The 12635-nt window shown below is 39.4% G+C and overlaps 1 protein-coding gene across 16 annotated transcripts in view; it reads left to right on the forward strand.

The window, feature by feature from the left end:
• The first annotated feature begins 1573 nt into the window (after window positions 1-1573).
• The window catches only part of kiaa1109 (KIAA1109), a 157602-nt gene continuing 146540 nt past the window's right edge, over window positions 1574-12635 (forward strand). For all 16 annotated transcript variants that reach the window (XR_013932188.1, XM_080415114.1, XM_080415123.1 and 13 more), the window contains exons 1-4: window positions 1574-1703; window positions 7901-8030; window positions 8561-8677; window positions 10528-10606. Coding sequence is in view for 15 of the 16 variants with exons in the window: in XM_080415114.1 (XP_080271240.1) it covers window positions 7931-8030; window positions 8561-8677; window positions 10528-10606 (296 nt within the window). In the remaining variant the exon portion in view is untranslated. The remainder of the gene's footprint in view (window positions 1704-7900; window positions 8031-8560; window positions 8678-10527; window positions 10607-12635) is intronic.

The raw sequence follows: 12635 nt of genomic DNA on the forward strand, positions 1-12635 counted from the left end.
TAGGGAGCTAGGGGGGGCGACTTGAGTGATGGACCGTTTGGGTACATTCGGTCCGTCACTCAAGATCGCCACTACACAGTGGGGCTCCGAGAGCGATCTATGACTGTGTATTTGGAATACTTGAAATGTATGTAAGATCACAGACATTCTAGGGCTAACTGAGTCTCCTACCTAGCTGAGTCTCCTATATTGACCGACGACGAAAACTAAAACATTTCCATGTATTCAAGGCTTCGTGGGGTGTGTGTAATTGATAGAAAATACGTATTTTTTGGGGTGAACGACAAAGTTTATCCTTGACATGAAAACGTTCGAGAACAACCTGCCTCAAACTTTTTCATGTCAAGGATACCAAATTAATATGTATTTGTCCAGTCCACGAACTCCCATCTGAAAATATTTTGTTTCCAGGACCCCAATTTGTGTAGTTGAAATGTTTCAAAAATAGTTCAAATATTACAATATTACAACGCGTTGTGAGCTTGTAGATTGGTTATTTTCAAATAGGTTCAAGCGGTAAAAGTGGTCTGTTCTTTTGGGCTTGTTTTCGTAGACGTGGCCGCTTGTTTCTCTCTCAAAATCTGGCAACACATGGCTGTCAGTCTGCTACTACTTCTGTACAGCGTTGCCATGTCGGCTTATTATAAGCGACATTGGGCTTTTTCTGTAAAGTTGCTTGTAAATATTGGTAGTTGCGGGATGCAGTTTTATGGGCTTGTTTCTAAAGTGTAGTTGCTTATTTAGGCTTACTTCATAATTTTTTATTATTATTTAAACCAGTGGTTTGCAAATATTTTCATGAAAAGACTATCGTAGATGTATTTTATCGATTTCGACATTTTTTTGTCTTAGCGACCACCTCCCCAGTTTGCCCTGAAATGTCACCAGTAAAGCCCATATTTCTCCAAACATGTAAACAAATGCAAAATATAAGGTGCTTTCCCGCTTTCATAAAATATTAACTAGGTTTCCGGAGTATTTTTGCAATGTATTAGTCCTTATATTTCAATAAAAAAGTATTTTAATCCTGTCTGTGGCCGAACTTCATTCCCCCCCTCGTTAACTTCATGTTTACATTGAGTGTAATTCTAGCTTTTACCAGATGCGTCCCCTCACTACCACCCATTGGGAACTTTTGACAGAAGTTTGACGGCCATAGACGGGATTAAAGCACTTCTTTATTGATAAATATGGACTGATACATTGCAAAAACACACCGGACACCTAGGCAACAGTTGGGGCAAGCGGGTAAGCACCTTATATCTAGCATGTGTGTTCAGAGAAATACGGGCTCTACTGGTGACATTTCAGGGCAAACTGGGGGGTGGTCGCTAAGACTCTTAGATACGAAAGTAAAAGTCAGACTCGATAAAATACATCTACGATAGTCTTGATCTAAGGCTAGTGTTGTTTGAATGTTTCAAAACAATATTACAAATACTCCACATTTGTTTTCTTTTTCCTCCGTGGTGGAAAGTTTGGTGACGCGAGGTTATGTTTCCCTACTGGTTGCTTATTTCTCTTGCATAATCTGGCAACGCTGGTACTTGTAGTAGCCACACACACACACACACACACACACACTCACATTCACATACACGTACACAGAGAGCTGCGGTTAGCATCATGCTAATGTGCTTCACAACACAACGTTCTAACAGCGGAGCAACATGAGAGCTCAGGCCACAGCACAGTGTAAGCAGGTATGTGATGAGATGGTTGTTCATCAACACAATGACCACACAGGCTGTGGGTCAGTGTGGGGCGCGGCCTGATGGCTGTTAGCTCTGCAAGCTAACAGACAGCTAGCATCAGTGATGGGTTGTTATCAAGACAGTATGATCAACAAGCTAGCATCATGTTATTAAGACAACATAACAACTAGCTAGCATCATTATGTTATAAAGACAGCATGATCAACAAGCTAGCATCATTATGTAATAAAGACAGTATGATCAACAAGCTAGCATCATTATGTTATAAAGACAGTATGATCAACAAGCTAGCATCATTATGTTATAAAGACAGCACGATCAACAAGCTAGCATCATTTATATTATAAAGACATGATCAACAAGCTAGCATCATAAAGACAGCATGATCAACAAGCTAGCATCATTATGTTATAAAGACAGTATGATCAACAAGCTAGCATCATTTATGTTATAAAGACAGCACGATCAACAAGCTAGCATCATTTATATTATAAAGACATGATCAACAAGCTAGCATCATAAAGACAGCATGATCAACAAGCTAGCATCATTTATGTTATAAAGACATGATCAACAAGCTAGCATCATAAAGACAGCATGATCAACAAGCTAGCATCATTTATGTTATAAAGACATGATCAACAAGCTAGCATCATAAAGACAGCATGATCAACAAGCTAGCATCATTTATGTTATAAAGACATGATCAACAAGCTAGCATCATTTATGTTATAAAGACATGATCAACAAGCTAGCATCATAAAGACAGCATGATCAACAAGCTAGCATCATTTATGTTATAAAGACAGTATGATCTACAAGCTAGCATCATTATGTTATAAAGACAACATAACAACAAGCTAGCATCATTTGTGTTATAAAGACAGTATGATCAACAAGCTAGCATCATTATATTATAAAGACAACATAACAACAAGCTAGCATCATTTGTGTTATAAAGACAGTATGAACAACAAGCTAGCATCATTATGTTATAAAGACAACATAACAACAAGCTAGCATCATTTGTGTTATAAAGACAGTATGATTTACAAGCTAGCATCATTATATTATAAAGACAACATAACAACAAGCTAGCATTATTTATGTTATAAAGACAACATAACAACAAGCTAGCATCATTTATGTTATAAAGACAGTATGATCAACAAGCTAGCATCATTTATTTATGTTATAAAGACAGTATGATCAACAAGCTAGCATCATTATGTTATAAAGACTAACAACTAGGTATTATCAGTGATGATTTGTTATAAAGATGACACAATAATGAGCTAACATCAGTGATGTGTTGATGGGTTGTTTGTTATAAAGACAACAAGCATCAGTGCTGTGTTGTGTTGACTTGTGATGAAGACAACAACATGCTAGCATCAGTGATGAGTTGTCAGAAAGACAACATAATAAGCAATCTTACATTATGTTATCAACAGCTGTGAATGAACCTCAACACCTATGACAGTGAAAGAGACAGCAGCTCTCTTGTTGTTGCACTCTTTTCATTTTGAATGGCATGTTAACATGTATCACACAATTATTACGTTAGTGTTGTTAACACGTTGAATATGTCACATATTATTGACACAGACAGCCATTTACTAACTAAACTAACTAAACCCTCATAGACATAATGATTCAATTTAAAATAAAGTATGGGAAATATCAGGTCAGCGTCATTTATTATTATTATTATTATAAACACTAGATGAGTCAAAGGGAAATGCGTGCGGTGTGTTTGGTTTCTTGCTGTGAAACTGGTCTGACCACAAACCAATGCAGCTGATAGTGACTGACAGCTATATAGCATGACACTTGTAAATTGAAACTGAGAGCACTTTGTGTGTGTGATCAGTTTTTAGGTGATTGATCACCTGATAATGATGGTGATTTGATGATCGAGCACAAATCTGGTAAAAATGTAAGAATCTTAGTTGGACAACTCATCATTTTACATACTGTAATTATATGGGTTACTAAAATACAGTAATACAAGTAATAATGTAACTCTGGGAGTGTACAAATGGAACCAAATGGACCCGGTCCGGTACAAATGGTCAATTTAACATGAGGATTCTACTACTATTGTGCAGCATCTGGCAATCTCTCCATCAGACAAGACTGACTTGCGAGTCTGGTATCACTCTAACCCTAAACTTGTCTTTCTGGAACAAAGGTTGTTTGACAAGTCTGAATCTCAATTAATCCGTCTTGTCACACACACACTGGTTTAAAAAAATGTTCCAGACTCTGAATCACTCTTAGCCAGAAGTAAACTGAGCTGTCAAATTATAATTGAGATGCTAATCTGTCAAATAGTTTTGTCCTGGGGGGGGGAGGAGGAGAGAGAGAGAGAGAGACTCTTACAGTGTATATGTGTACATATTTGTGCTTTTCCACCCGATGTGGTTTAAGGTGGATTAAATAAGGATTTGTGTGTGCATTCGTAGCGCACAAACAACAGAGCCCTGTATGGGCTAACCCCTCTTAGTCACAAGGGTTATATGCAGTGGTGTAATGGTGATTTATTTTTCAGGGGAACCGTATTTTAATGACGTCACATGCACGCACACGCACGCTCACCGCCACTGGTAAACCTGTTATGCAAAGTAGCCATTTGGGTACTTGGCTCATGAATCTCTAGGCCAGGGGGTGAACATTTACCAGTGGAACGCCGTGGTGTCCCGTGTAGCGACCAAAACAACACTGGTTATATGTTCACATACATGCAAAACACACTTTTCAGTCTTACTACCTACCACCAGCCATTACACAAATCCCTGGTGTATTTCACTGGCTGGTAGCCAACCACTTTGGCAGCAGGTAATCAGAATCAGAATCAGAATCAGTTTTATTGTCACATCACAGGTTTACAAGGTAAAAAAACCTAGCGAGCGGTCACTCAGAGACGCTGTTATATTTTTATACTTCCCTATTTTACTGATAAAATGGTGACAGTGGATCCGGTGCATTTTGAAATTCATCAGCCACACTGTGGCCATTGCAGAAAAACAAAAGGCGGGTTCCTGGCCTCTGCATGCTGTACAAGCACAGACATGCAATGACATCTAGTCAGCAGATAGCGTAGTAGTGGACTGTTTACCAAGCACTGGGTCGGGTGCCATTTGTGGGCACATTTTTATGGGTCGGGAGTAAAATATCCTGTTGGTATTTATTTTCTTTTTTACTACAAAATAAGATGTACTTTTTTTTTCTTTTCCAAAAGATTTTGTTAAAAGTAAAAAAAATATCAAACATTTTCAGAAATGAAAAAGAAATGTCAAACAATTATTTAACCCATTCAATCCGGGAACGCATCTGTGTCACTTTAGAGTTTTTTGTCTATTCAAAAATAGCAGATATACAAGCTCATAGGGCAGCACTCTGTGCTATGAGCCAATTTTTGGAAAAATCTTGCTTTTTTCTTTGAATATTATATTCTAGAAGAAAAAAAAACTTATGTTGCTATATCAGTGGTGCTCCAACTTTTCCATGTCAAAGGACCCCCAAAATTATATGTATTTGGCCGCGGACCCCAATCTCAAAATATGTTATTCCAGGGACCAGAAGCACAGATCGGAGTTAAAAATGTTAGCTTTAAAACATCTATCTATATATATTCAAAGATTTGCACAAATGTTCACGATTTTTCAAAAATAGCAGATCTACAAGCTCATAGTGCGGCGCTATGAGCTTGTAGCTTGTAGCTTGTATATCTTCTATTTTTGAATAGCCAAAGAAATCTAAAATGACACAGATGCGTTCCCGGTCTTAAGGGTTAACAGAGTTTCAGAGCTGCTATTATCACTAGTTTGGAATCGTCCCTCATTTGGAGACTAGAAGACGTGTCCCTTATTGAACTGGGGACACACTTTGACCCTTATTTTTGGGAATCAATCAATGACGCACATCTTAAGTTCTCACAGCTCATAAACTGTACATATTATAATACTATCATACATTGTTAACCACTAACTTAAACCCTCTAGACTCTAGACCTGAGTCGTCTCTGCATTTGGACCGCTTTTTTTCCCAGTCTACACCAAATGTCTTTGCCAAATTGTGAGCTTGTAGATCATGGGGCTATTATTTGAAATAATAGCCCATCTACAAGCTCACAATGCGTCCGCAGGGAACCTAGCATTTTCAAATCCCCATTCCCACAGTTTTAGCCCTTACATTGATGTATGTAGGGGGCGGCCATAGCTGAGTGGTTAGTGAGCCCGCCTAGGGAGCCAGAGGCCCTGGTTGCCCCAGGTACGATTCCAGGCCACGCCAGCATGTGTGTCGATGAAATGAAATTTGTCCCTGAGCAAGACTCTTAACCCCTAATTGCTCACAGGCCCTCATTGGAAACAAGCCCGCAAGGACTTTCATGAACGTCCTGTTAAAAGGAATTATCCTTAGACAGAGGTGTAGTGCTGATTTTCTAACTTGGGGAATGCTATTTTAATGACGGCAGGAGTGAACACGCACAGACACACTCCGCTCTGACCAGCGTTATGAAATATTCCATTTTAGTTTGGTGTTTGATTCATTTTAGTTAGGTTTACGTGTACAAAAGTAGTTTTAGTTAAAGATGTGGGGCCGCCCTATCTTGCCTTATCCCTTATCCTCTTATGGATAGAGCCTTTTAAGTTTAGGCATAAGGGATAAGGCAAGATGGGGCCCTTACTGTTTTTAGTTGAGTCTTTATTTAGTTTTAGTCTTTGTAACTATTTTCAAGGAATGCCTTGATCATAGAAACTAAGAAATAAGTAGGATACTGGAATTAATGTCAACACTCAACAGCGGAAAAAAACAACAATTCATTTGTGTCTGTCAGCGTGACGCTGATGTCTCTGGAACATGTTTGATCTTTCATGAAAAAAAACTATTCTGAAACTCACTTTTCAGCAGTATTCTGTCATTGTAGCTGTGTGCACATACATGTTCAGTTGTAATTATTCCCATGAAGACACGCACACGGACAACAACAGGAGGAGAACTCCATTGCCCTGGCTGAGACCAATAGCATTCATACTGTATGGAGAGAGGGGGGTTCGGGAGTGTGAATTGCAGTTAACTGCTGGCTATTGTTTTCCTTAAGTAGCCTGCCAGCAACTAATCTGCATTCTATGCTTCTTCTAGTGAATGCGACACATTGTGAGCTTGTAGATCGGCTATTTTCAACACATGTATTTGTTAAATAATTGTACATTCATCGACACGAGGCAAAAGTCTGTATCGTTGTAATAATCGTGGTATAGATTTGAAGACATATTGCCCAGTCCTAGAATGCACTGTGACAGTGAAGTCACAGTTTGTTGAATGTTTAATGGACCACAATGGAAACAAGCCTTTGGCTTGGCATATATTTTTAATCGTTGTATTGTCTGTAACTCTCTACCCTTTTAAAAATCACTAACAAAGTATTTTTAACCCAGTCAGGGTCAGGAACGCAGTCAGGAACGCATCTTTGAATATATATTTTTTAAAGCGAACATTTGTAACTCAAATCTTAGCTTCTGGGGGGGGTCCCTGGAACAAATTATTTTACAAATGTTCACTTTAAAACAATTCAAAAATTCAAAGATTTGCAAAAAAATAAAAAGCAGATCTACAAGCTCATAGCGCTGCACTCATAGCTCATGCCACACTATGATCTATTCCCTTCCTGGTCTTAATGGGTTAATCAGGAGCTCGGGTGGTGCGGCGGTAAATGGCCTGCCCCACCATCCGTCAGTGGGTTCGATTCCACCGCGGTGCATCCGGCTTTGTCGAGCGTCTATACGAACACAATTGGCCCGTGTTCGGGGAAGGGAGGCCGGGCGGGGAGGGTGATATTTGTCACTACACATACTCCTACGGGCTTGGGGCAGGGAGTGTTGGGCGGGAGGAATAGGATGAAGGCTCTAGTCTACATCTTCCCATTGGGGGCTCCTCACTGGTAGGTGAGTCATAGGAATCAATTGGCGTAACAACTAAATCGGGGAGAAAAAGGGGTTCGTTCTTCCCTGTGGGGGCTCCTCACTGACAGGCGAGCCGGCAGGATACAACAGCAGTGACGACACACACATTTGTGTGGGGAGGAATCAATTGGCATAGCTACTACATTGGAGAGAAAATACATAAATAAATACAGTGTTCAAGCAATCAATCAAAGTGAGTGTTTTGCTGTGTTTCAGAGCCCACACTGAAGGCCAGCAGCAGCAGCCATGGAGTCTCCCAAAACCAACGAGAGCAGCTTCCCCACCTACGTGGATCTGGATGACTTCCTCACTAAGCACAACTCCAACTTCGTCTGGCTGCTCGTGGGTGAGTGAACTCTGTGACCTCAATAATTGCCGTTGCCTATATATTATAAGCTATTTGTCATATATGCCCTGTGCAATTTCTTTGTTTACAAAGCCTGAAAGGCAAATAGAAATAGCAATCAGCAATTTTTATTTATTATGTTCGAACTTTCAATGCCAAAACACCAGTGGTGGAAAGTACATTTACTTAAGTAGTGTACTGTACTTTCTACTTTTGTACTTTTGTATATTTTGATACCAATACTTTTGTACTTTTACTGGTAAATTTTGAATTCCGGACTTTTACTTAAAGTATTTCTACATTGCAGTATGTTACTTAATAATTGATACTTAATACAAAAATGTGAGTACTTTTTCCGCCACTGCAAAACACAATGAAATGTTTGAAAACAATTTTTTAACGTGGAAACAATTGTGACGATTAAGCAACAAAAAAATTTGCAATTTCATAATAATTTTGTACCTAATAGCCACCCAGCGGGTTGAATGTCCTGACGGCGTTCTACGGTTCTGTGCTCTCTCGTCTTGCAGCCACCATTCTGTCCTGTGGATGGATTATTTATTTAACTTATTACAACTCTCGTAACATCGGCCTCATCCTCACCCTCATCATCAACAGACTCTATAAGGATGGCTACATTCACATCGGTGAGTTTGTCCTGAAACCTCTGTTTTTTCTGTCTGTCTCTATGTGTCCCAGTGACAAATGGGGCTCACTGGACCAGTTGCTCTCAGAAGCTTTCATGTCAAGGACCCTCAAATTAATGTATTTGCCTGGGGACCCCCAGCAGTGGTTCTCAAAAAGACCCAGCTTTGAGAACCACTGCACTAGATCATTGGTTCTAAAAAGTGGGTTCCGGCGACACCCAGGGGTCCTTGAGGGAGTTCAAGGGGGTCCCCAGCTAAATGATGGATAGTAAGGAACCAAATGGACCCTTATGGGTCTGTAACTCTGAGAGTGTACAAATAGACCCTAACGTGTCTGAAACTCTAGTGTACTGTTGAAACGGGTCCATTTGTACACTCTCAGAGTTGAATTAACACTGTTTTTACAATATAAATTGGGGTCCTAGAGATAAAAATGTCATTAAATGGGGGTCAGTAGCCTAATGCATGTCAAACTGGGGGTCCTTGAAATTAAAATGTTTGAGAATCTTCTCTTATGGGGGTCTCTGGCATATGTTTTCAAATGGCGGTCCGCGGGCTAATAAGTGTCAATTTGGGGGTCCTTGACATGAAAAAGTTTGAGAACCACTGCACTAGACCACTGAACCACTTGAACCTCAGCGTCCCTATTCTGGGGTGAACATTCAGCAGAAAAATAGCAGATGTGTGAGCTTGTAGATTTGCTATTTTCAGCAAAAGAACACTGGTTGTATAAGCAGACTGAATGTGTGAAAGAAGGACAGCGTTTCAGGAAATGTGCTTCCTCTTTTGGAATGTTGCACAGCTTCCTGTTCGCAGAGCTGCTGCTCTGTCCTGTTGTCTACTGATTACGTTACATTGATCCACCAATTTAATTAACCAATTAAGACCAGAAGCCGATTCTACAAATGTCTTCTAAATCCCAACGATTTTCTGAACGACGTGTTTTGCTATATCAGTGGTTCTCAAACTTTTTCATAATTGTCAAGGACCCCCAGAATTACATGTATTTGACCCCCTATCTCAAAATATTTTGTTCCAGGGACCCCCAGAAGCAAAGATTGGAGTAAAAAATGTTCGCTTTAAAAGAATACATATATTCAAAGATTTGCACACATTTTCAAACATTTAAAAGAAAAAAATAGCAGATCTACAAGCTCAAATAAAAAAATATTAACCCTATGTTTGGAGTGACTTACATTTAAAAATGCAGGTTGTTTGAGAATGAGATGGTTGTTTGATAAAACATGTTTTTAGATTTTTGGAAGGTCTAAAGGGGAATGGAGGAAAATTATGACCAGTACATAGTGCCAATCCTGCAACCATGTTGGCTGTGTGATGATCTACGTCCTATTTTGTCATTAGAGTTGGTGCTCTTGTTATGTGATATTTTCTCTTTCTTCCAGCAAAATGTTATCTTATATTTCTAGTCATCCTGTACGTATATTTAAATCTGCCACATTGTGTTTTGATTGTGTTTAGTGTGAATGTTTGTCTTTGTTTTTCTGTGTTTGTTTGTTAGATTGTTTTTTCTTTATGCCGCTATGAAACTGTCATTTACAAGTTGAAAGGATAATAAGATTGCTTAGATGGGTCAAACTGATTATACGCATCATTATCTATTGAATAAATACAAATAAATAGCCGATCTACAAACTCACAACAACGTGTCCCATCGCGGCACGTTGTGAGCTTATATTGGCTATTTTCACTATGTTTCCTGTCTGTCTGTCTGTCTGTCTGTCTGTCTGTCTTGTCTGTCATGCCCAAAACAGGGATGCCAGAGTATAATGTGGTTAAATGTGGTTGTTTGTTGATGATTAACATGTCATTGTGTGCGATGTTGGCTCCAGGTTCCTTCTCCTTCTCCGTGCTGTCTGGTAAAGTCATGTTCAGAGACGTCTACTTCATCAATGAAGACATGTCTATCCGGTAAGCTTCATCTACAGCAGGCTTTGTCAAAGTGCGGCGTCGCACTTTGACAAAGTCCAGGGCTGCCGCGGAATACTTTGATAATATTTGGAGTTCATCGATATCACCTCAGTTAAACCACTCAGACCCTCTATACACTGTATTCGGTGATCTACTACAGGTGTCTTCACCAAAAATAACAGATCTGCAAGCTCACAACGCATCACAACGTGACACGTTGTGAGCTGTTATTTTTGGTAAATATTCCCCCCCTGAATAGGGATGCAAGTGGGTAAACATAAAGTGTGATGTTATTTTCAATCTCTACTAATAGAAACTTCTCAAGCATTTTCATGTCAAGGACCCCCAAATTAATGTGTTTGGCCCACAGACCCCCCCATCTGAAAATATCTTTAGCTTATCATAAGCACGGTCACTGTTTAGTAACCATCATTCTACCATGGGCTTCTGGAGAAATGAAACTTGTCACATATGCAGGGGGGGGGGGCAGCCTGTTCACCTAGTCTATAAGCCTACACGTTGCGTCACATATATGGGCACATTTGGGCTTTGAGCCAGACCATGTGAGACAGCAGGCACATGTGGATGTGGACAACATTTGTGGGGGAGGGGGAAAAAAAAGAGTCTAATCTAAGATTGCATTAACCCATTAATACCGGGAAAGTATCTGTCACTTTTAGATTTATTTGGCTATTCAAAAATAGTAGATCTACAAGCTCATAGCGTGTCACGAGTGCCGCACTATGAGCTTTTAGATCTGCAAAAAAATATATATATCGTGAACATTTTTGCTAATCTTTGAATATATATACTTTTTTTAAACTACATTTGCAACTCAAATCTTTGCTTCTGGGGGTCCCTGGAACAAAACCTTTTCATGTCAAGGACCCCCAAAATTATATGTATTTGGCCACGGACCCCCGTCTCAAAATATTTTGTTCCAGCAGGGACCCCCCCCCCCCTCAGGAGCAAATATCTGAGTAAAACATTTTCCCTTTTAAAATATATATATATTCAAAGATTTGCACACATTTTCACGATTTTTCAAAAATAGCAGATCTACAAGCTCATAGTGCGGCACTCGGTGCCGCGCTATGAGCTTGTATATCTGTTATTTTTTGAATAGCCAAAGTATAAAAATAATGGTTAAAGTGGTTACACAGATGCATTCCCGGATTAGGATTAAAGGGCCAAGTCCAATAAAACCGGTTATTACGGGGTGGTGTAAGTGATTTACTTTTTTTTAAGCTCTACTGTATATTGTGATAGTAATCATTGCTAGAGTGTTTGTTCAGTACCAGGGGTCCCGCTGTCTCTCCAGCTCTTTAGTGGGCAGAAAATACATTTTCAGGTCAGGATACCACGAGAGAGAACTCAGGATACAGGATAAACAAGTGAAATTGAAATAAATAAATAAAGAACACTGAAGCTGATAAAAGGGCTTCTATCTCCTGATTGGATAAAATTGGTATCCCATCTTGAATCTATTTTGCGTTTACTAGAGAGCTGTGAGCAATGATTACTATCGGCATAATAGAGCTTAAACTTTTTAACAATAACCTTTTTGTTTTAACCAAAATAAATATCACTTGAAACACCGACCATATGGCCTTTTCACTGCTGTGATAACCATTCCATACCGTGACAGTCCAAGTATAAATGTGGTTAACGATGCATCATTTCGTGTCACTCCAAACCACAATTTATACTTGGTTTCACGCCGGTGTCGTGCTCGAAAAATAGCTGATCTACAGTACGTGTATACAGTACATGGTTGCGTAACCATGTATAAATCGAGCATCACATTTTCATCATTTGGGCCATGTTAAATACTAATGCAGTGGTTCTCAAACCTTTTCATGTCAAGGTCTTGTATTTGGCTGCGGACCCCCCATCTGATTTTTTTTTTGCGCTAGGGACCCCATACAAGACTTGTGTTAACATGTAACAAAAATATTGAATATTTTAAAATGTAAAAAATAAATAACTTGCCGATCTACAAGCTCACATTACGATGCGTTTGTAGATC

This window comes from Gymnoscopelus braueri, assembly GCF_963280865.1.
Source record: "Gymnoscopelus braueri genome assembly, chromosome: 19".
Lineage (NCBI taxonomy): Eukaryota > Metazoa > Chordata > Actinopteri > Myctophiformes > Myctophidae > Gymnoscopelus > Gymnoscopelus braueri.